General features: G+C 56.7%; 1 protein-coding gene across 2 annotated transcripts; it reads right to left on the reverse strand.

Moving 5' to 3' along the window:
* Positions 1–719: 719 nt before the first annotated feature.
* Grin2c (glutamate ionotropic receptor NMDA type subunit 2C) lies at positions 720–22161 on the reverse strand. 2 transcript variants are annotated; one of them, XM_042665494.1, is made up of 13 exons: positions 22111–22161; positions 16153–16560; positions 12718–13316; positions 12319–12433; positions 10987–11198; positions 10612–10777; positions 10219–10372; positions 9131–9256; positions 8815–9044; positions 7969–8129; positions 6843–7030; positions 2499–2731; positions 720–2167 (listed from the first exon to the last, which is right to left on the reverse strand). In XM_042665494.1, exons 2-13 carry the CDS (start codon positions 16543–16545, stop codon positions 1094–1096), a joined length of 3651 nt encoding a protein of 1216 aa, XP_042521428.1. In that variant the 5' UTR covers positions 16546–16560; positions 22111–22161; the 3' UTR covers positions 720–1093. The 2 variants fall into 2 exon arrangements, with proteins under 2 accessions (XP_042521428.1, XP_042521429.1); XM_042665495.1 differs by lacking the exon at positions 22111–22161 and having other exon boundaries at positions 720–1573; positions 1655–2167; positions 16153–16588.
* Positions 22162–22614: the final 453 nt, after the last annotated feature.

The raw sequence follows: 22614 nt of genomic DNA on the forward strand, positions 1-22614 counted from the left end.
TCCTCAGCCCTCAGAGAAGGGTGCGATGGGATTGGTAATGGTTACCACGTTTATGGCACAGAGATGAATGCATAGTCATGCAGGGGAGAGTTTGATGTAAGTGCGCACCATTGGCCAATGGTGCGTGACAGGAAAGGGAGCTCAGCCAAGGACGGGGAGCCAAAACAAGGGGTGAGAAGTCTAGGCACGTGTAAGACGGAGCCACTCTGAGCTGGGATGCCACCTACACCGGGTTCCCAAGATCCATGGGACAGATGCAGCCAGCCACGCCCCAGACGAGCTTGGCAGGTTCCCCACAACAGACTTCTGCAGCCTTCTCCACCCTGACCCCATCAGACTCCCCGGGATCCCTGGCAGGAGTCACAGCCTCGGCACCAACCAACCTCTCCTTTCCAGGAGACCGAGGGGCTAGCCTCCACGCGGTACACAATTGTCACATCTGGCACCAACACAGGTGGAGCTGCCACCAAATACCAAAGGCTGCTGCTGTCCGGAGCCGCTCCCACACCCCTCTGAGATGCCTGAAGCTAAGTCATCCCCGAGGGAGCTGCCCACCTGCTCCAGGCCCCTCCTGGACTACTCCCATGATGCTCCGGTCACCTACAGGCTGGGATATTCCCAGGATGCTTCTGTCACCTACAGGCTCCAGCAGGCAGAATGAGGCGGCCAGGACCAGTGCGTTGTAAAAGGTTTGTTTAATGACCCAAGACTCCCGTAAGAACAAACTCCAAGGGTGGAAACGGCCCCATTTCAACTCCCAAGTTCCAGCTTCTGTGCCCCACCCCCTGGCCACAGCAGCCATGAGTAGAGACTGGCAGACTCCATCCAGGGCCAGGACACCCTCTGGGATCCTTACCCTCTGCCCCTGCAGTGCTGGGCTGGATGGACAGGACTCACAAGATAGAACATCCACAGTCGGCCGGTGGCAGGACTCGAGCCTGCTGAGGTGGCTGCGCTGCGCTGGCCGTGGAAGACATCATGTGCCGCCGTTTCCCCCCCTCAGGCCAGGGTTTTTTGATAGCAGCCAGGGAAGCCCCAAACCTGCCGGTGCCCTAATTCCAGCAGGACCAAGCAGAAGATCCAGCCCAGCACCTCACACTTCCGACTCCAGGCTGGAGACCCGCCTCCAGGTGCATGGTGCTGAGAAGCTTTGAGTCACGCAGGCCCCACGGCGGGCCTCGTGCAGCACCCTGCTGTCCCTGCAGCCCGTGCTCAGCCCCAGGGTCCTGCCCCTGGGCGCCCCGTGGCCCCAGGCCCCGGGGAGCCAGGGACGATGGCTGGCGCAGGGTGGGAGATGAGGGCAGACAGCACTCCAGCAGAACGGCAGGTGGGCTCCAGTGTGCAGGCAGACGTGCCGCCGGGGCTGCCCACCGTCCGGCCACGCCTCCCAGGGGGAGGGCAGCCGCCTGGCCGGTGCCCGCCCCCAGCGCCCGCAGGCCGGCGGCGGCGGGCCGTGGGGACAGGCGCAGGCGTGGCCGCTGCACCCGGCGGCCGGCGGCGGCGGCGGGCCGGGCCTGGCGAAGGCCTCGGCCACCGAGCTGGGCAGGGAGGCGTGGCGCGGGCGTGGGCCCCGGGCCCAGGCCGCCCGCAGCAGGGCCTCCCTCCGGGCCAGCTGGTCGGGCCTCAGCAGCGGCAGGTCGTCGGGCTCCGGAGGCTCGGGGAAGAGCGGGAGGCAGGGGCGCCGAGGCCGGTCGGCTCGGGGGAAGGAGCTGTAGTGGCGGGGTGTGGGCGACAGGGGGCGCTCCGGGAGCGCGCGCCGCCCGCAGGGCCCGGCCGGCCCGGGCCCCGGCGCCTCCCAGGCCGATGGGCGGGGCAGCCGGGAGACGTCGGGCAGAGGCGTCGCGGGGCGCCGGGCGCGGTGCACCAGCACGGAGCGGCCCCGACCCGGGGGCGCCCAGGCCCCGGGGTTCGGCGAGTGCGGCGGGCCCGGGTTGGGCGGGCGCGGGCAGGGGCAGGCGGGGGGTGGCGCCCGGCAGCCGCCCCAGCTCTCGATGGTGCGGGTGGCCCGGTCCAGGGAGCTGCTCACGCCCGCCGTGGTCACCATGTCGCGGGCCGCCTGCAGCATCTTGAGTACGCTGGCCTGCGCGGAGCCGGCCGTGAGGTCCGGGCTGGGGGCGCGCGCGGGGCTGGCGAGGCTCTGCACCCCGTTGAAGCAGCTGTAGATGCCCTGGGTGGAGGGGGAAGGGAGACCGGCCACCCGGGTCAGCCACGCCCTCCTCTCCCAGGTGGCATCGGCCTTCCCAGTCCCAGAAGCAGATGTTCGAGGGCCCCCAAAGCACGGGGCGGCTTGGAGACGGAGTGGGATGCGTGATCCTGGTCGACGCGTGTCTGCCTGGCCATCAGGCTCGCTGAGTGGCAGCAGGGAGGATCAGGCTGGGCCCATGGGGAGGGGGGAACACCCACATTTTACTTCTGGGGACAGGGCCAGCTCTGACTACTAGGTGGGCACTCCTAAAACTAAAGTCTCCATGGGGAGGTGCGGGGGTGGGGGTACCTACCCTGCTGAAGGCCAGCAGGAAGTCCAGCTGGGAGGTGCTGGGCACCGAGTGGCGCAGCTTCCAGTAGACCAGGTGCTCCCAGGCGAAGACCAGCAGGGCCAGCCCCATGGCCACCAGCAGCATGTAGAACACACCCGCCATGTTGTCGATATCCAGCTTGCTGCTCATCACCTCGTTCTTCTCGTTGTGGCAGATGCCTGAGAGCCAGACGGTCTCCAGTTTCTGCGTCTCTCCTGAGAAGCAGGGGGAGGGGCACCTGCTGCTCAGGAATTTCTCACCAACACCTCAGATACAGAAGGGGTCTAGCTAGGGCCAAGGTCCATTCTGTTGGTTTTCAAATGACACAGGGATCCAGCCTAGCAGAGGCAAGACGGGAGGAGAGGAAAGGAAAACCCCACTGGGGGAAAAGGGGATGCCAGCCTTTGCCTGTGCTCACCCCCAACAAAAGTGGTAAGCGTTGGCATTGTTCATTTATTCACATTCGTTCATCATTGACCATCTATATGCCAAGGCTGGATGTGGTCCTTGTAAGGTCCGCTCCTGGATGGCTAGCAGACTCCACCCTCCTCGCAGCAAAGTCTCCACCCAGTACCTGCATTACCTAGGCAACTGGGACACCTGGAAGAGGTCATATCTGCATCCCCTGAGGTCACATCTGAATTTGATGTGGCCACACCTTTCTCCGCCCATACCCTACATAAGGCCTAGCCCAGGCCCAGACTCTCTCTTTTTCTCGCTCTGTTCTTTTCTAGCTCTGGCTCTTCTTTTCTAGCTCTCTCTCTGCTCTAGCTCTTCCCTTTGTCTTTCCCAGCCACGTGGAGTGCCAACCTTGCCTGGTCCCAGCAGGTCTACTGGATAAACCTACCCCTTACCCGAATACCACGTGAGTGCTACTGTTCTTACCCCTCTCTCTGCTCTTTTCTAGCTCTTTCCTCTCTTTCCCAGCTCTCTCCTTCCCAGGCCTTTCCCAGCCACGTGGAGTGCCAACCTTGCCTGGTCCCAGCAGGTCTACTGAATAAACCTACCCCTTACCTGAATACCACGTGCGTGCAGTTCTTACTCGGCCACCTCTTTTTAAAAACCTAACATAAATGGTGCCGTGACTCGGATAAAGGGCTTAAAGTCAGGATAGCTGGGATTCCTCTCTGTTTTTTCCCTCTTTTTCCTTTTTTGTTTGTTTTTTCCCTTTTTGCTCTGAGGAATACCCACAGTTCTGATGGCCTTTTGCGAACCTGTCTGCTGCAGAAACAGCGCATCGATACCATTGCTGGCCTTCACATCCACGTCCACACCACTTCTCTACTCTGGTGAGTGCAACTACTCTCTACGGCTCTCTGTTGCTCAGTCTCTGTCCAGATGTGGCGCCACGCCAGAGAGCTCCTACGGCCTTTAGCTGAAAGGCCGGTCACCTCTGAAGCCGAGGATGCTTGGTTTTGAGGGCTTGGCCATTTCTCTCTAGAGGGCTCTGGGGGAAGTCGGGACGCCGCTTCTGCCTGGTCAGCTCTCCTTCACTCACCAGACTGACTCTACTCATTTAATGGGGTGCTACGAATCACGCCTGAGCCGTGAAACCCCTTTTAAATGTCTCCTGCGCTCCCTGGAAAGCCAGAGAGCCTCATTTTTATGCCATTCTCAGAAGTACAGTTTTTGCTACTGCAATGGTAAATGGTCAGAAGTTTGTTTAATTTCAGGCTCTCTTTGCTCTCTCTCTGCCATTCATGTGCAACTTTCTACACTTTTTTTCTACAACTTTTTGGCTTGTGCCTTGAAGAGTGCGACGCAGGCTGGGTCCCAGGGACCGCCCTCTAGGTTCCCTCTCAAAGGCTAGCCAATGTAGGCTTAATCTATTCAGGCTTTCTTTGCATTTTTTCAGAAATTCGCCATCTTGAATTCGCCATCTTGGCCACGTGGTGGGTTAAGGGTTTGGCCCCATCTGGCCCTTAACCTTCCACTAAGTTTACTACTCCATCTATTCTAAGGTGCCTTGCTAACAAGTTGCTCTTTTCACAGGCCCTGGTAACAGAGGCCCAACCAGCTGAAATGCTTTGTTAGCAAAGATGTCTAAACGTTGTCGAAATTTTAGGTTTTAAGTTTTGCCTTTTTTGTTTTGTGTTGTGTATTCTACTACTGACTATGTGGTTCTAAAATACTGGGTATATCTGTGCTAAAATTCTCATCACATCTAATGAGTTTCATCATTTCAGAATATTTGTTGGCAATTCTTGATAAGAACCAGGTAAGCTCTACTTATTCTACTTGATCTCCTTGTTGCCTTAATTGGAAATAATAAAGGGCTTTTGTGGCAAAGATTTCAGTTCAAAGCCAGCTCGGGCTAAAAAATCTCTAAGACTCCGCCTCCCAGCTGAACTCTGCAAGTGGTACTATAACTCAAAGTGGTTCAGTGCTAGCCTTGAGCAGAAGTGCTCAGGGACAGTGCCCAGGCCTTGAGTTCAAACCTCCTTGAATATTAGTGGTACTATAACTCAAAGTGGTTCAGTGCTAGCCTTGAGCAGAAGTGCTCAGGGACAGTACCTAGGCCTTGAGTTCAAATCTTGAATACCAACTGGGACAAGCCATCCCAGCAATGAGCACCTAGACTCAGCCAGTCTGGGGAACAAGGGAACATGGAGAAGAGTAAGAGGAGATAATGTCACATCAGCTACTTTGTGCCTGCCCTTTCAAAATTAACCAGAGCCGGGAGGTCAGTGGAAGTAAGAAGCCTACCCAGCCAATGTCTATACCTGTGTAGCTATTAACTGAACAGGAATTTATATTCTTGCCTTTGTCCCCTGACTTCTCTACCTAGTCGCCAGATGTCAGAAGTATCTAGGGACATTTCTACCAACATTTTCAGCCCCAAGTCCTTCCTCTTGCCATTTATTTGCTGTTTAGTATTTTTTTTTCCAGCCCCTCAATGCTCATGAGACTTCTCCAGACTTCACCTAAGGACTCACGCCACCAAGGGACAGCTGCTGCTCACTGCCTTCTCTGGGAGGGGACCAAATTCCAGCCTTTTACCCCCATTGTCGACGCCCCTTGTCAGCAGGAAGTAGCCAGAGAGAATCCGCGCCCTATTTCATGATTATTAAAAGGCTGGAATGTAAGGTCCGCTCCTGGATGGCTAGCAGACTCCACCCTCCTCGCAGCAAAGTCTCCACCCAGTACCTGCGTTACCTAGGCAACTGGGACACCTGGAAGAGGTCATATCTGCATCCCCTGAGGTCACATCTGAATTTGATGTGGCCACACCTTTCTCCGCCCATACCCTACATAAGGCCTAGCCCAGGCCCAGACTCTCTCTTTTTCTCGCTCTGTTCTTTTCTAGCTCTGGCTCTTCTTTTCTAGCTCTCTCTCTGCTCTAGCTCTTCCCTTTGTCTTTCCCAGCCACGTGGAGTGCCAACCTTGCCTGGTCCCAGCAGGTCTACTGGATAAACCTACCCCTTACCCGAATACCACGTGAGTGCTACTGTTCTTACCCCTCTCTCTGCTCTTTTCTAGCTCTTTCCTCTCTTTCCCAGCTCTCTCCTTCCCAGGCCTTTCCCAGCCACGTGGAGTGCCAACCTTGCCTGGTCCCAGCAGGTCTACTGAATAAACCTACCCCTTACCTGAATACCACGTGCGTGCTGGTGCAGTTCTTACTCGGCCACCTCTTTTTAAAAACCTAACAGTCCTCTAGTAGACTATGAATTCACCTTAATAGGAAATCAACAGTTGGAAGGTTGGGGTTTTTTTTGGGGGGTGGGGTTGGAGGGGGTCTTTGATTTTGGTTCAAATACCATCCACCTAATTCAACCCCTTCCATGTGCCAGGATTATACAAATGCCCCCACCATGCCTGGGAAGCATTTTATTTGATAAATGTGAAGCGCTTATAAACTCAGAGCTTTCTCTAGGTTTGGGGCAGGCTGGGCTGGACCCCTTGTGCCTGTGAACCCCAGCTGTGGAGGCCAGCCTGGCTGTAGCTCTTAACTGGGCAGGTCCATGGCCTCTAGATAATATATCAGGATGGCAAAGGAGGTGCTCAACTGAGGAAGATCATGGAGGGGTCTTGGGGCCAGGCAAAGCAGTTCCACAACCCCCCCCCCTGCCCCTCCCCCCCCAGCACTGCCTGAGCAGCTTATCCTCCATGCTCCCTGGGGACTCTCCAGCTCTGGTCCTTGCTCCATCCTGCAGGCTCACCCTTTTCTCTGGGTCTCCATCCAGTTACTCCTAATACCTGCCCACCCACACCCCCTAGAGGCCTCTTACAGACATCCCTGAGTACACAGTGGGGGGGGGGGGTGGTAGTACCGGCTCAGTGGCCCACCCAGGACCCTTCCCAGTCCCCCACGGTGATGGTACCCACCGTCCCCCAGGAACTGCAGCAGGGCCAGGTCTATGGCCCGCTTCCAGTGCGAGTCCTTCTGCATGGCGATGCCGTAGCCAGTGGTGGCAAAGACCTTGCCGGAGCCGATGGTGACCAGCTTGCAGCCTTCATCCTTGCCCGCCATGTAGTTGAGGACAGCAGCGTCATAGATGAAGGCGTCCAGCTTCCTGGGAACAGGCTGCGCCCTCAGAACGAGGGGTCCTGCAGCGAGGAGGGTCCCGGACCCAGGGCCTAACAGGGGTCTGAGCCCAGGTTGGGTACCACTGAGGAGGGACAAGTGGACAGAGCCGCCTCTGGTGCCCTTACACGGATCCCTCCTGTCCTCCTCAGAGATGCTAGAGGACTTTGCCCCAGAGGAAAGGCACCCCTCCCCCTCCTCTACATGGCCCTATGACCCAGAGACAGTCCCGCGCCACCCAGAGACCAAAGCTGAATTCTGGTGGGTATCTGTGGGGGGGGGGGGGGGGGTGGTGCACCAGTATTAGGTCTGAACTCACGGCCTACGTGCTGTCCCTTAGCTTGTTTGCTCAAGGCTGGTGCTCTAGCACTTGAGCCACAGCTCTGCTTCTGGCTTTTTGTTGGTGATTAATTGGATTTTCCTGCCAGTGCTGGCCTTGAACTTTGATTCTCAGATCTTAGCCTCCTGAGTGGCTAACGTCACAGGCATGAGCCACTAGCACTCCACTGGGCATCTGTTGTTGCTTCAAGCTCCACTCTGCCTTCAGACCTCCTCCCCCTCCCCAGGTGTCCCGCAGGACCGACCCACTCACTGGCCCGCCATAGTCTATAGAAAGGTATAGAGTGCGGGGTGCTGGTGGCTCACGCCTATAATCCTAACTATTCAGGAGGCTGAGATCTGAGGATTGTGGTTTGAAGCCAGCCTCTGTGAGACTCCTCTCTCCAATTAAGCAGCAGAAAACTGGAGGTGGAGCTGTGGCTCAAAGTGGTAGAACACTAGCCTTGAGCTGAAGAGATCAGGGACAGCACCCAGGCTCTGAGTTCAAACTCACTGACACACAAAACAAAAGATAGGCACAGATCTAAGGCTGGTCCCTGGAGAGATCTGTGGCTGGAGGCAGAGGATGGGGCAGGGCTGGGGACCTACCCCATCTTGAGGCTGGTGAGCGCATCCTCCACCGAGCGCTGGTTGAACTTGACCATGTGGACGTGCATGTCTCGGTAGTTGCTGCGGATATTCCTCTCGGTGCTGCCGTTGGGCACCGTGCCGAAGCGGAAGGGTGGGTACTGATCCTGAGGCCTCTGAAACTGCCGGCAGACAGCAGCCATGTGGCCCCTTCTTCCCAGCCTTGCAGAGATCAGAGCCCCAAGCCTCAGCCCCACAATCCTGCCCCAGGTCTGAGCCTGCGTAGTGACAGCACAAAGTTTGAGACACTTGTCCAGGCTACTCCTGTGGCACCGGAGGCTCACGCCTGCAATCCTAGCTACACAGCAAGCTGAGATCTGAGGCTCTCCATTCAAAGCCAGCCCAGGCAGGAAAGTCTATGAGACTTTTATCTCTAATTAGCCAGCAAAATGCCAGGAGTGGAGCCGTGGCTCAAGAAATAAGAGCACAACCTTGAGGGAAAAAAAAGAAAGCTAAGGGACAGCATACAGATCCTGAGTTTAATCCTCCTCAGTACTGGCGCGCGCACACACACACACACACACACACAAATAGAACTCAAAGGCACACACACACACACACACACACACACACACACAAATAGAACTCAAAGGTTCAAAATGGGGAGACTTACCTAAGGCCATCCAATGGACCTGGGTGATTGCTGCTCAGTCCCTCAGTAGACACCCCACCACCCAGCCATTTCCCCACTCCATCTGTAGCTCACATTCCCAGACTGATCATCCTATGCCTGCTCATCTGAGGTCTGTCCCCACCCTTGCTGTCCCCTTCCCCCCCCCCGCCCCCCACCGGGGCTGGCCCAGAAACCTTCTTGTCACTGAGGCCCGACACGGTGTCGATGTACTGCTCCTGGATCATGAAGGCGGCCAAGTTGGCTGTGTAGCTGGCCAGGAAGATGACGGCGAAGAACGCCCACACCAGCACCATAATCTTGCTGGTGGTGCCCCGTGGATTCTCAATGGGCACCGAGTTGTTGAAGACCAGTGCCCACAGCAGCCACACGGACTTGCCGATGGTGAAGGATGGACCCCCAGGCTCTGGGGGGGCAGAGGGAGGATGCTGGAGACCCCAGACGGCTGCCATCCTGCCCTGGCCCTCTTCCCAGACCTGGGTGAACTCTTACTCTTGCCCTTGGTGAGGTTCTGGTTGTAGCTGACAGGGCTGAAGTACTCAAACATGAAGACGGTGATGGCTACCACGGTGAGGCACATGACAAACATCATCACCCACACTGCGGGGCTGTAGGGCTCTGGGGAAGGAGGCAGGAGGCTCAGAGACCTCAGCTCCCCCCCCCCCCTCAGCAGCTACCAGTGGGCCGGCCAGCCCCTTGGATGGAGCCCAAGGGGCTCCTGATTCGTGAGACAGCAGAGCCCTGGAGAGACCCGGATGGAGGGCAAGCATCTGCGGTCTCCTTCCTTCCGTCCACCCTGGACCAGGTACACACATCCCAGCCTAAGCCTTCCTTTGGCCCCCACAGCCCATAGAAGGGCTGATCTTTCAGCCTTAGTCTTTTTTTTTTTTCCTGCCATATTCTTCATCCTCCCAGTGTGGACACACGGAGGCCCAGGGAGCCAGAGAGAACCTGGAGACTCTCAGTCTCCTGGAGTAAGGGACGAGTACTGGCGAGAGTACTTGTGAAGATCATCCTAGAGAGTGGGGTTTGTCCTCTTCTCTGTAACTGAGAAACCCACTCAGAGAGGCTGGGTGACTGGTCTAAGGCAGCCCAACGGGGAGGGGCAGGGTTGGCATCTCACTCCTGCTTAACCAGCTCTGAGCTTCTCCTCACAACCACCTGTTCACAGCTCCCCGCAGGTGCCCACTGAGCATGCGAGGCTTCCTGGCTGTCTCCCCAGCACCTAGCTAGGGCCTGGCACCGCAGTGCTGCTTCAACAATGCCGGGTTCCTGAACTGCGTGAGAAATGAGCATCTCTTCCCACACGCCCCACGGGCTCCATCCCTGCTCCACAGCCCAATTCCCGGCACAGCCTGGGGCCAACCTGTTATCCTGGCTTCTGTCCCCTAAACGGTGCCACCACCTGTCCCAGCTCCCTCCCTCTCCACCCAGGCTCTGACACCGGTCCCTCTCCCCCACACCGCATCACCCGCCTCCCACCAGCCTCAGAGACTCCCAGAGCCCGCACACCCCAAGTTCCACCCACCAGGCCCTGAGCCCCTCTGTCCCAGACACGCCGCTGTCCACCCGAGCCTCACCCAGGAAGGCTGAGGGGGAGACGGTGCCATTGCTGCGCGCCACCATCACGCTGATGCCCGTCTCCACGAAGGGCACGGAGAAATCCACGATCTCAGAGCGCTCCTCGTTGATCGTGAGGGAGCCGATGGCCATGTCTGCCCGCTTGTAGTACACCTGGGGGCCCAGCGGGGGTTGAGAAGGGGCTTTTGGGGGCTCCCAGTTCCCTACAAGTCCATCTAGCTCCACCAGCTGATCCCACTTGGGGTCCTCAGAGCTCAGCTCTGGTCACGTGACCCCCTCCAGGATCGGCTCACCAGAAGGGGGCTGAGCTGCATGGGGCTGGGAGCAGCAGAGGAGGGGAGGGGGCCAGGCAGACGGCCAGGGGCTGGGTTGGGGGTGGAGGGAGAGCCTACCTCCCCGATCATGCCGTTCCACACTCCTCGCACCCTCTTGCCGTGTTTGCCGTTGGTCACCAGGTACAGGTCATAGGAGAACTTGACCACCTTGGCCAGCTTCTTGAGGATGTCGATGCAGAAGCCCTTACAACAGAGCTTGGTGTAGGGGGCCACGTCCCCACTGCTGCAGCCACCACCAAGAGACCACGGGGAGTCAGGGCACCTCTCCACCCCACAGCCCCTGTCTGTAGCTCCTCCCAGCCTGGAGTGCAGGCCCTGCCCCCTGAGCATTGTGTGTGCACGTGCGTGCACATGCGTGCACACACACACATGCACACACACGTGTGTCTGCACACACTGCACAGCAGCACCCAGCTCATGCCAGAACCAGACCTGAAGGTATGGTTGCTCTGCCTGCGACAGGGCACGGTGTTGGGCACGCAGCCGCCCGTGCCAGGATCTGGGCTCTCCACAATGACGAAGGGCCGCTCCTCCAGCGTGGCTACTGTCAAGTGCCTGCTGTCCACCACCGGCTGCAGGGAGGTACTGTAGCGAGGCCACACTGGGTACTTCATATAGAGAACACCGTGATCCCAGCGCCCCACCTGCAAGGGATGATGGACTTGAACCCAGGACCCGCAGCCCTGCTACCCCTCCTCCAGGTAGTCCCAGGCATCTGCTGGATGCAGCCCCCATGCTGCGACAGCACACAGCTCCTTCCTGAAGCCTAGGCCAACCCTGACTCATCTTTCTCCTTCCCTGGAGCCTCAGCATGAAACCCTCAGCCCACCCTCTAGGCCCCTCTCACAGGCAAGTCTAATGTGACCCCATCATTCCCTCCCAAGCGCACCTACCACCTCACTGAAGAAAACCCTGACAGGGAAAAAACAAAGGAGAGGATAACAGTGCTCAACAGGAAATGTACTCATTACCTTACTCATGTAACTGTAACCCTTCTGTACAGAATTTTTACAACAACAACAACAAAAATAAACTATTAAAAAAGAAGAAAGCCCTGAACCAGGTGCCAGTGGCTCACGTCTGTAATCCTAGCTACTCAGGAGGCTGAGATCTGAGGATCACAATTCAAAGCCAGCCCAGGCAGGAATATCCATGAGACTTATCTCCAATTAATCACCAGAAAAACCGGAAGTGGGGCTGTGGCTCAAGTGGTAGAGTGCTAGCCTTGAGCTGAAGAGCTGAGGGACAGCGTCCAGGCTCAGAGTTCAAGCCCCATGAAAAACAAAAAACAACACAAAACCCTGTGTCGAGACCGGGCAAAATGCCCCTTCCTGCTGGGCTCCTACTCAGTCTTCAACAGCCCACCTCTAATGTCCTGTCTTCCGTCCCACCCTCCCGTTTCCTTCTTTGACAGCAGAATAAATTCCTGCCCCTGTGCTGATTTGCACACATCTGTCCTCAAGCATGGAGCGTTCAGATTCTAGCTGTTAGCATGTCCTTCTGGCCGGCCAGATGTGGGCTGCTCCCCCAGGGGCTGCCGCATGCTAACGGTGCTCTGCGGTACAGGGAAGGGAGGGTGTGCTCTGGGACCCCAGAGCGCCGGGCCCAGGCTCCAGGGATCTGGAAGGCTACCCAGTGAAGGAGATCTCAGCTGAGGGCTGGAGGGTGGGGGGTTGGCACAGGAGGCACTTTTGCTCAGCTGTGGGCTCGAGGGGAAACAGAAGAAGAGGAAACCAAAGGCCCCTGGGCTCACCCCCTTCTCACCATCTCCCAGAGGCGGTGCCGATTGAGGGTGATCACCACCATGGTGGGCCGGACCAGGTACCCACCAGGGCTAAAGGAGAAGTCTCTGCCCTCCCAGGTGACGTTCAGCAGGTGCCTGTGGGGAGGAGAGATGCCAGGTGTCCCATCCCCCAGACTTCCCGGGGCCCCTCATCCCCACTACTGCCTTCAGTGGGGGGGGGGGGGTCATTTGTTGTGTAATTATTGTTATTACTATCCTAAATATTTCCCTCTGTCACCCCCAAGATCCAGGTGCCGGAGATTTTGTCTGTTCCTTTCAGATGAGGATACGAAGACGCAGAGAGGCGACCTAAGTTGGCACCAGGCACGCGCCAGTGGAGGCGGGGCCGGCAGGCCCACGCTGCCCGGGGAAGTGCCTACCTGTAGAAGGCCTCCCGGGCTGGCCCGACGGGCCCGGGGTGGCTGCGGCAGTCGCCAGCCGGAGCAGGCAGAACCCCATACTGGCGCCGGTAACCGTGGGCGCCCAGGGCCAAGATGGCCACACCGTCGCGGACCTTCTGGCGCAGGCTGAGACGCCAGCTCTCGGTGACCACGCTGATGAGGCCCACGGGGAAGGTGGTGGGCGGCGCGTCGGTGCTGCCCAGGGCCAGGTTGGGCACCAGCCACACGTGGCCGGGCCCCACCAGGCCCGCCTGGGCCGCCTCGGCGAAGAGCACCTCGGCCTCCTCGCGGGAGCAGTATGCCACCAGCACCGGCGCGTCCACCTGGCGCAGCAGGCGCTGCGTGCGCGCGCGCGTGCCGCCCGGGCCCAGCTCCAGCGTGAGCACGTCCAGCAGCCGCCAGCTCAGGTAGCTGGCGTCGGCCGCGGCGCGCACGCCTTCCAGGAAGAGCGCGTGGCCCGGGTGCAGGCTGGTGATGACGGCGAAGGCGCTCCAGTCGTACTCCTCCAGCACCTTGAAGAGCACCTGCAGCTGCTGCTCCAGCGACACGCCCAGCTGCAGGAAGGCGGAGCCCGGCTCCTGCGGGCGGGCAGGGCTTAAGTAGGAAGGGCGGGCCTGGGCCACCGAGCCCCACCCACCTCGGCCTCTCCATTTCCCCCCCGTGTCCCGCCCACCTCGACATCTCCATCCTCCTGCCCCGCCCACCTCGACATCTCCATCCTCCTGCCCCGCCCACCTCGACATCTCTATCCTCCTGCCCCGCCCACCTCGACCTCTCCGTGCCCCGCCCACCTCGACCTCTCCATCCCCCCCGGTGCCCCGCCCACCTCGACCTCTCCGTGCCCCGCCCACCTCAACCTCTCCATCCTCCTGCCCCGCCCACCTCGGCCTCTCCGTGCCCCTCCCACCTCGACCTCTCTCTCCATCCTCCCGCCCCGCCCACCTCGGCCTCTCCATGCCCCGCCCACCTCGACCTCTCCATTCTCCCCGTACCCCGCCCACCTTTGCCTCTCCGTGCCCCGCCCACCTCCACCTCGCCATCCTCCTGCCCCGCCCACCTCGACCTCTCTCTCCATCCTCCTGCCACGCCCACCTCGGCCTCTCCGTGCCCCGCCCACCTCCACCTCGCCATCCTCCTACCCCGCCCACCTCGGCTTCTCTCCGCCCCGCCCACCTCCACCTCTCCACCCCACATGTCCCGCCCACCTCGACCTCATCATTCCCCCCCATGCCCCGCCCATCTCTACCTCTCCACCCCCACATGCCCCGCCCACCTCAGCTTCTCTCCGCCCCGCCCACCTCCACCTCTCCACCCCACATGTCCCGCCCACCTCGACCTCATCATTCCCCCCCATGCCCCGCCCATCTCTACCTCTCCATCCCCACTGCCCTGCAGCCTAAGAGATGCTCTGCGTTCTGGAATCCCTGCCCCACAACCCCTCCGTTTCTGCCTCCACGTGGTTCCTACCCCCTCTACCCACTGGGATGCGCAGGGGAATCCTGCCCACACCCACCCAAGCTGGGCCACAGACCACACGCATCCATACTATCCAGGAACTTTTTACAAATGCAGATTCTCCAGCCGCACCCCACCACTGACTGAATCAGAATCTTTAGGGATGACGTCTAGAATCTGATCACCAGCTCTAACCAGTTTTCTTCCAGTGTGAGCTAGCTAGTTTGAGAAGTGTTGGCCCAGATTGACTGAGTTTCAGAGGTGTAACACTGGGGTCTGCTTTTTGCCAGTGCTCAGAGAGCAGAGAACCATTGTCCTGAGAGCTGATGACTGGCTGGGAAAGCCTTCTCCTAACCTAAGACTCCAGCAAGAAAATTCCACCAAAGCTCACCAAATACATTCAGCACACACCTAGCACAGTCCCCTGCCAAGGGCTGCCCTCCCCTCGGACTACTACTACTGTCTCAGTCTTTTTTAAAGAAAGTGAATCAGGGAAAACTCTACAGACGTGTTCAACAACAGACAACTTGCAGTTAAAAGCGGGAGAGGTGAGGGAGCAGCTTAGAAGTTGCTATTCAGAAACTACACCCACTAATCACCATGCATGAACCTGACTTGGCTTCCAATTCAAACGAGCAGACTTAAACATAAATGTTTATGGTATTTATGAGGCAATAAGGAAATGTGAACACTGACTGAATATTTGTTGAAGTTAAGGAATTTTTTATTATGTTTTAGACGTGATAATGGGTGATGGTTTAATTTTTTAAAGCTCTTATCTGCTGGAGATACATATTGAAATATTCATATGTAGAATTATGAGATTTGTGAGCTTTTGGCTCAGCTTAACACAGAAGAGGCAGACGTGGGTAAGGAAAAGGATGGGGCACATTCACCAGGTAAGTGAGGGTATATGGGGATTCACTAAGCTTTTTCATATATGCTCAGAATTCTCTATACAAGCCCAGTGCTCATTAGCAGTAATCCTAGCTACTTAGGAGCCTGAGATCTGAAGATCAAGGTTCAAAGCAACCTGGGCAGGAAAGTCTGTGAGACTTTTTATCTCCAATTAACCATCAAAAACCCAGAAGTGGAGCTGTAGCTCAAGTAGTAGAGCAGAGTGAAAAAGCTAAGAGACAGTGCCCAGGCCCTTAGTTCAAGCCTCATTACTGCTGTAGGGGGGGGGGAGGTGAACTTCCATAAGAAAGCACTAATACAGCTAAAGCAGATCAAATCTGTTTTCTTCCTTCAACACCTTGTCTGCTCCCTGATTTGGAAGAAAGCTTAACCAAACTTAAAGCACCGCTGTGGTCAGGACCCCCTCCTGACCCCCACTCCTCAGCCTCTCACTTCATCTCTCCCAACACCCTGTAGCGTCCAGACTTCAGAGTGGGCCTCATTTCTCGAAAGATCACATCTGACCGAGGCCCCATCCCAGTGGAGCCCACGCAGGCTTCCCTCCACGCGCATGCGTGCGCTGTCTTCCTTCAGCACACAGACTGGCGTGGAATGGCAGTGAATGTGTTGGGCACATTCTCCCTGGAAGATGGCAGCTAAGGCCAGAACCATGACTGCCTCCCCAGGGACCGGAACCCGCCCTGGATTGCTGTCCCTTATTTTCCAACTCCAGCTGTACACAAGGCACAGCAGCCGATCCGGTTCCCCAACTGTCTCTGCCCAGCAGGGCTGGACAGACCTGACCACCACAGCTGGAGGAGTGTTGCCCACCTGCCCACTCTTCCAGACACACATGGACAAGAGCCTGAAAAGTTGCAACAAGAAACTATCCCCTCTGCCCCCCTCCACACACACACACTGATGCTCACACTTCCAGTCCTGCCTGCCGGCCTGGCCCATCTATTCTAACCACCCCTCGTCTAGACTTGGCTGGTCCTCAGCCCCCACCAGGATGTAGGCCCCAGGAAAAAGAGGGGGGGGGGCAGGAGGCTGGACAGGCACCTTGGGAGTGAGGACCACAGCCGAGCCCCCGCTGATGCTGAGGATGGGCACGTGAGTCTGGGAGGAGATGAAGTCCAGGAGCTGGGCCACCGCCTCTGTGCCCACGTTGTCCTCAAAGACGATGCCATGGACACGGGCAGCGCCCAGGAGCCCGCAGATCTGGGTGAGGAGGCTGCTGGGGTTGGTGTTGTTCACCCCCACGGTGAGGGGCTGGATCTCCAAGGGCAAGTCCAGGAAGCTCTGGGGGGTGAGGCGGACACGAGCCTGGGCCTGTGGGGGCCCCGAGCTACCAAACACCACAGCCACTGTCACAGCCTGCTCACCCGGCCCTGGGCCTGCACACGCTCTGAGGAGCCAGGTGAGCAGTAGGGCTGGTCCCAGGGCCCCACCCATGTCCACTGGAGGGTCCTGCAGAGGAAACCAGGACAGGCACAGGAGAGACAGAGATGGATAGACAGACAAGTGGTGAAGGCCCGGGTTAGAGAACACACATCCAGAATACAGAGAAGAGAAAACCTCCCCCTTCAAGGACAGGCAGAGACATAGAGACAGACTGACACAGAGACACAGAGAAAGAAAGAGTGGTTAGCAGAGCGTTCTTGGGGTCTCGGGAGAGGCAAGGGCTGGCGGGGACAGGAGCCAGGACATGTCTTTTCACTGTCATTTTGTTGCTGAACAGCACAGGTGGCTAGAAAGCCCAGCCACCTGGACTCTTCAAAGCAAGGTGCACTGAAAATACTACCCTGGTGTTCAATAGCATGGATTTGAACGTGGGTTCTAATCTAGGACTACACTGTGGTCTTGAAGAACTCACTTAGCTTCTCTGAACCACAGTTTGGTGCCTGAGCTGATTACAGACTTACCGCATGATGCTGAGGGCATAGACAACAGGTTACTCACTATCATGAGCAACCTCTAGCGGACTCACACCTGTAATCTTACCTACCCAGAGGCTGAGATCTGAGGATTGCAGTTCAAAGCCAGCCTGAACAGAAAAGTCCATGAGACTCTTCTCTGAAAAAATCTGGAAGTGTAGATGTGGCTCAAGTGGTAAAATGCTAGCCATAAGCACAAAAGCTCAGGGACAGTGTCCGGACCCTGAGTTCAAGTCCCAGTGCTGGTACACACACACACACACACACACACACACACACACACACACACACACATCTGTCAAACACAGAGCTCAGGGGAATCAACATGGCTGCCACTAGAGCTCCACTATGAGATTGTGCATCTTCACAACAGAAATACAGACAAAAGCCAAGCAGCAACCAATACTCTTGGCCCAGAAATATATGCCCTTTGGGGCTGGCACTCTGAAAAATGGCTACTCAAGCCTTAGCTTTCTCATAGGCCATTCCTTTTTACTGTCTTTATGGCACCAAATTTCTCCTGTCCTTTTCTCCAAGGTCTAATTTATTTTATTTTATTTTTACTTATCTATTGCCGGTCCTGAAGCTTGACCTCTGTGCCTGAGTGCAGAGTTTTTGTGCCCCACTTCTGGCTTTTTATGGTTAATTTGAGAAAAAGAGTCTCATGGACTTTCTTGCCCAGGCTGTCTTCCAACCGTGATCCTCAGGCCTCAGCCCCCTGAGTAGCTAGGATGACAGGCGTGAGCCACTGGCACCAGGCCCAAAGTCTAATTTTTTAGACAACTTCTCACAGAAGCCTGTCTCTACCTCTAATTCTAAGAAAGACAGAGGGCAGAGAAATGTGTAAGGCCACCAGAGAATATTTAAGAAACCTCCAGTTCTCCCAGAGTTGCACAAAGGATTTCCCCAACTGGGGACCATGGAACGAACTCTGCAGTTCAGACATGCGGCTCAGCATACGCATCCTGTGCACTGGGCGCTGCATGGGGAGAGGACGATATGCGCGTGGCCTGCCCACCCTCCAGAGCTCAGTCAAACCCTCAGACTCACAGGCTGCTCTTAGCACCTCCAACCTCCTTGTGCTAAGTTGCTCTCCACCATTTCCTGCCCTCGCTACCCCTCCCAAGCACCTAGCCTCTTCTAGCAAGGCCTTCACTCTGCTAAGGATGGAGAGCCTATTCACAGGAAGTTATAAAGAACCAACAACAGAGTGTTAAGATAAAGTGCCAGGTGGGAGAGCTTCAGGCTGAAAGGAACAGAGGTGAGAGTACTTGTATGTGTTAAAAAAAAAAAAAAAAAAAAAAAAAAAAACCTCTCCAGCCAGGCGCCTGCTGGCTCACGCTTGTAATCCTAGCTACTCAGGAGGCTGAGATCTGAGTATGGCAATTGGAAGCCAGACCAGGCAGGAAAGTCTATGAGACTCTTATCTCCAATTAGCTACCAGAAAATCAGAAGTGGCGCTGTGGCTCAAAGTGGTAGAGTGCTAGCTTTGAGCAGAAAAGCTCAGGGACAGCAACCAGGCCCTGGTTCAGCAACAACAAAATCTCTCTACATGCATGGTTGATCTACACAACTTCACAAATGGCAATGTGGAAAAATAGCTCGAGTCTGGGATGGGATCCTAAGTCCTTCTGCTTTGGTGATCAGCTGAGGCTTTCAAATAATGCGGGCAAAGTCACTGCCAAGCTAGGCATCAGTGGCTCAAGCCTGTAATCCTAGCTACTTAGGGGCTGAGATCTGAGGATTGTAGTTTGAAGCCAGTCCAGGCAGGAGAGTTTATGAGATTTTTTTTTTTTTGGTTGTGGGGCTTGAACCACTTGAGCCACAGCACCACCTCCAGTTTTCTGTTAGTTAACTGGAGGTAAGAGTCTCACAGACTTTCCTGCCCAGGCTGGCTTTGAACTGTAATCCTCAGATCTCAGCCTCCTGAGTAGCTAGAATTAGTGTGAGCAGCCACCAGTGCCCAGCTGATGATACTCTTTAATCTCCAATTAACCAGCAAAAAAGCTGAAAATAGAGCTGTGACTTAAATGACAAAGTACCAGCCTTGAGTAAATAAGCTAAGGCAATAGTGCCCAAACCCTGAGTTCAAGCTACAGTACTGTCAGAAACAAGCAGACACAACAGTGATACTCGCTGCTCCTTCGCAGGGCCTGTGGACTTGCCCCTGCCCACACCTCCAGTCCCTTGGGGTTCTCTGCCCTCGGGAAGCCCTAGCCTTCCTGCCACCTCTGTCCCCCAGGAACGAGATCTCCATCCAAACCAGCAAATACAAGAGCCACAGATGCATATAACCTGAAGTGTCCTTCATCCAAAATATGAGATATGCTGCCAGTGGAAATTACAATCTAGATATTGAAGACAGCATGAGAAAATTATGTAAGCTATTTCATTAATATTTTTTGTGCCAATATCAGGGCCTTGAGCTTACTTAGCTGGAGCTCTACCACTTGAACCATTCCTCCAGTATGGCTTTTTGTTGGTTGTTCTGGAAATGAAATCCAGCAGACTTTTCTGTTTGGGCTGGCTTTGAACTGTGATCTTCCAGGTCTCAGCTTCTTGAGTAGCTAGGATGGCAAGTGCCACCAGTGCTGGACTTATCTCAATATTTTTATGTTGACTACATTCAATAACATCGAATTAAGCAAAATCTTAAATCCCCCTGTTTCTCTTTTCTATTTTAAAAAAGTGACTGCCAGAAAATTTAAAATCATACATGTAGCCAGACACCAAAGGCTCATGCCTGTAATCCTAGCTACTCAGGAGCTTGAGATTTGAGGGTTAGTTCGAAGCCAGCCTGGGCAAGAATGTCCATGAGACTCTGATCTCCAATTAACACCAAAAAAAAGAAGTGGGGCTGTGGGTCAGGTGGTAGAGTGCTAGCCTTGAGAAAAAAAAGCTCAGGGACAGTGCCTAGCATGAGCTTATGCCCCAGAACTAGCACAGAAAGAGAGAGAGAGAGAGAGAGAGAGAGAGAGAGAGAGAGAGAGAGGGGCAAGGCAAGGCAAGGCAGAGATCGATCTCCTACATGGCTCCTATTTATCTTCTCCAGACAATGTGAGTTTGGATGAAGGGCCAGGCCCTCCCACAACCCCAAAAGGGCCTTTCTCCAGTGAGAAGGGGTCCTCTGGGGTATGAGGTGGGAAGAAGGGGAGGTCAGGGCAGGTCGTTTCTCTTGGCAGGAGGCTTAAAATGAGGGCTGGGCAGGCACCAGACCAGCCTCTGAGCTCACAGAACAATGGCAGACAGATTGAGAAATGCAAGCTCCGGTCTCCTCGGCAGGCCCGTGGCCCCTTCCCTCTGGCCCCTACTTCTCCTTTCAAAGGCCGCCATCCGCGGTCCCCACCCGTCTGTCTCACTATGCTGCTGAGACTTCCTGTGGCATCTGCACTGACCTGACACAGGACAGCTGTTCCCTAGGGCTCCCACAGACAGCGAAGTCTGGTCCCAGCTCCCCCCTCTCCCATGCCTTAGCCTTCCCCTTCACAGACAGCCCTGCCCACATGTGTGGTGGCCACACCAGCCCACACGGCCACTCTCTCCAGGTCTTGCTGCTCCCCTAAGCTGAACGTCCTCTTCCCAAAAAGTTCTACCAAGCCCACGCCGGTGGCTCATACTTGTAATCCTAGCTACTCAGGAGGCTGAGATCTGAGGATCGAGGTTCAAAGCCAGCCCACACAGGAAAGTCCCTGAGAGACTTTTATCTCCAATAACCTGCCCCCTATCAAAACCCGGAAGTGGTGCTGTGGCTCAAGTGGTAGAGTGCTAGCCTTGAGCTGAAGAGCTGAGGGACAGTGCCCAGGCCCAGAATTCAAGCCCCACGACCGACTAAAAAAAAAGTTCTACCATCCCTTAGAGCCCAACCTAAGTCCTCCCCCGACCCAAGGCCCAGCCTTGTACAATCAGCTCTTGAGGCCCCAAGACCAAAGTCTGGGCTCCTCTGCCCTTCTTCCCAGGTTGAGATCCTAGAGCTAGGCCCTGGCAAGAGCCTTCTACTATGCCCAAGGCAGATAGAATGGGGTTTCTGGAAGGCAGAGCAAGCTCTCATGGAGCCCTCTCCCCACCCTCTTGGGTTACACCCCTTTCACGAAGAACCATCAAAGTTTAGCTGAACACCTGGATTCCAAAAATAAGGAGGGAGCGGGGCGCTGGTGGCTCACGCCTGTAATCCCAGCCACTCAGGAGGCTGAGATCTGAGAATCACCATTCAAAGCCAGCCGGTGCAGGAAGGTCTGTGAGACTCTTATCTCCAATAAACCACCAGAAAACCAGAAGAAGAAGAAGAAAATGAGGGAGAGGTTGGCGGCAGTCAGTCCTGAGCACCCTGGAAGAGCCCAGATGCCTCCAGAGACTCAGCCTCTCCTTCTCCCTGCTCCCTACTCTCACTCTGGCAGGTCTGGGACGGGGCCAGGCATGCACCCACATTCTCACACACTCACAAGAAGGGGTGCTAGCCACTCGCTCGCTCTCCCGGGCCAGAGGAGGTCTGGTTTCAAGAACCAGTACCACTCACCAGCGGCACTGGTTTCTCTGGGTGAAGGAGGCCAGCGTCTGCCAAGCAAGGGTCCGCCTAAGCCATCCACTTTCCCACCCATCCCCTTCCCCTAGCCGACTGGGTTCACCCAGAAGTCAAGAGAGAGAGAGAGCCACGTCCCCCTCCACCTTGGCCCCTCGGATCGGTTCCTGGTGTTCAGTTCTCTCTGTCAGCTAGGTCCCCCCCCCAACCACCCCAGCTCAGCCCCTAGGGCGCCCGTCCCCCCCACCCCTCCCCTCCCAGAAATTCTCTTACACTCTGGGCTGTGAAGTTCGGGGGGTATTTTTAGGCCGGCGATAAATAATTCATAGGGAAGGTGGCATCAGGCTGCCCCTGCGGGGCGAGGGGGCCCGAGCGGCAGGAGCCACCCTCACCACCGGCTCAAGGACACTCGCGCTGCGGAGGCGGCGGCGGCCGGCAACGGTGGCTCCGGGAGGGCGCGGGGACCCGCGCCACGCCTCCTGGTGGCCAAGCTGGGCAGCATCACGCACTGGGCGCCCCCCGCCTGGCTGCTGTCCCCCCTCCCTCACACCTGGTCTCTGCGCCCACCTGCTTCCCCACGCCGGGTCTCGACCTCACGCCTCAGGAGCTGGGTGGTGGCAGAGCTGTGGTCCAGGTCCCCGCTGGGGCCACCCTGGGGGATAGAAGCGAAGCCAAGTGTCCACCGTCCAGCCTGGGTGTCCCTTCCACGGTCTTACCCTTGCACCATCAGGAGCTCTGCGCCCGAAACCAGATTTGGGGGGGGGGGGAATAAGAGCCAGGGGCGCCCTCTCTGAATAAAGCGCGTGCCCACATTTTCCAGAATCTCAGGGATCAAACCAGGACCCGGCCAGCCTCCCAGGGCTGGGAGAAGCCGCCACAAGTCCCTGTTGGATGAGGAGGGCTGGGAAGGAGGGCGGGCCGACCCCGCAGGAGCCGGTGGGTGCCTCTGTATTTGTTTGTCTCTGCCCTGCGCAAGAGCTCCAGAGCCTCAGGCTTTTCCTCCCAGCCCTCCCCGTCCATCAAAGCCCCGGGAGCCGCCAGCAGCCGCTGGTGCTGCCTGGAGGGGGGAGA

This window comes from Dipodomys spectabilis, unplaced genomic scaffold (genome assembly GCF_019054845.1).
Source record: "Dipodomys spectabilis isolate Male_0828 unplaced genomic scaffold, ASM1905484v1 ptg000329l, whole genome shotgun sequence".
Taxonomy (NCBI): domain Eukaryota; kingdom Metazoa; phylum Chordata; class Mammalia; order Rodentia; family Heteromyidae; genus Dipodomys; species Dipodomys spectabilis.

What these genes read in the sequence shown, in the direction of transcription:
- Grin2c (XM_042665494.1), bottom strand. Translation starts at nt 16,545, where the DNA reads ATGGGTGGGGCCCTGGGACCAGCCCTACTGCTCACCTGGCTCCTCAGA. An exon ending in GGCACCGCCTCTGGGAGATG is followed by an intron (nt 11,199 to 12,318) that starts GTGAGAAGGGGG and finishes CATCCCTTGCAG; the next exon opens with GTGGGGCGCTGGGATCACGG. An exon ending in GGAACGGCATGATCGGGGAG is followed by an intron (nt 10,373 to 10,611) that starts GTAGGCTCTCCC and finishes CTGGGCCCCCAG; the next exon opens with GTGTACTACAAGCGGGCAGA.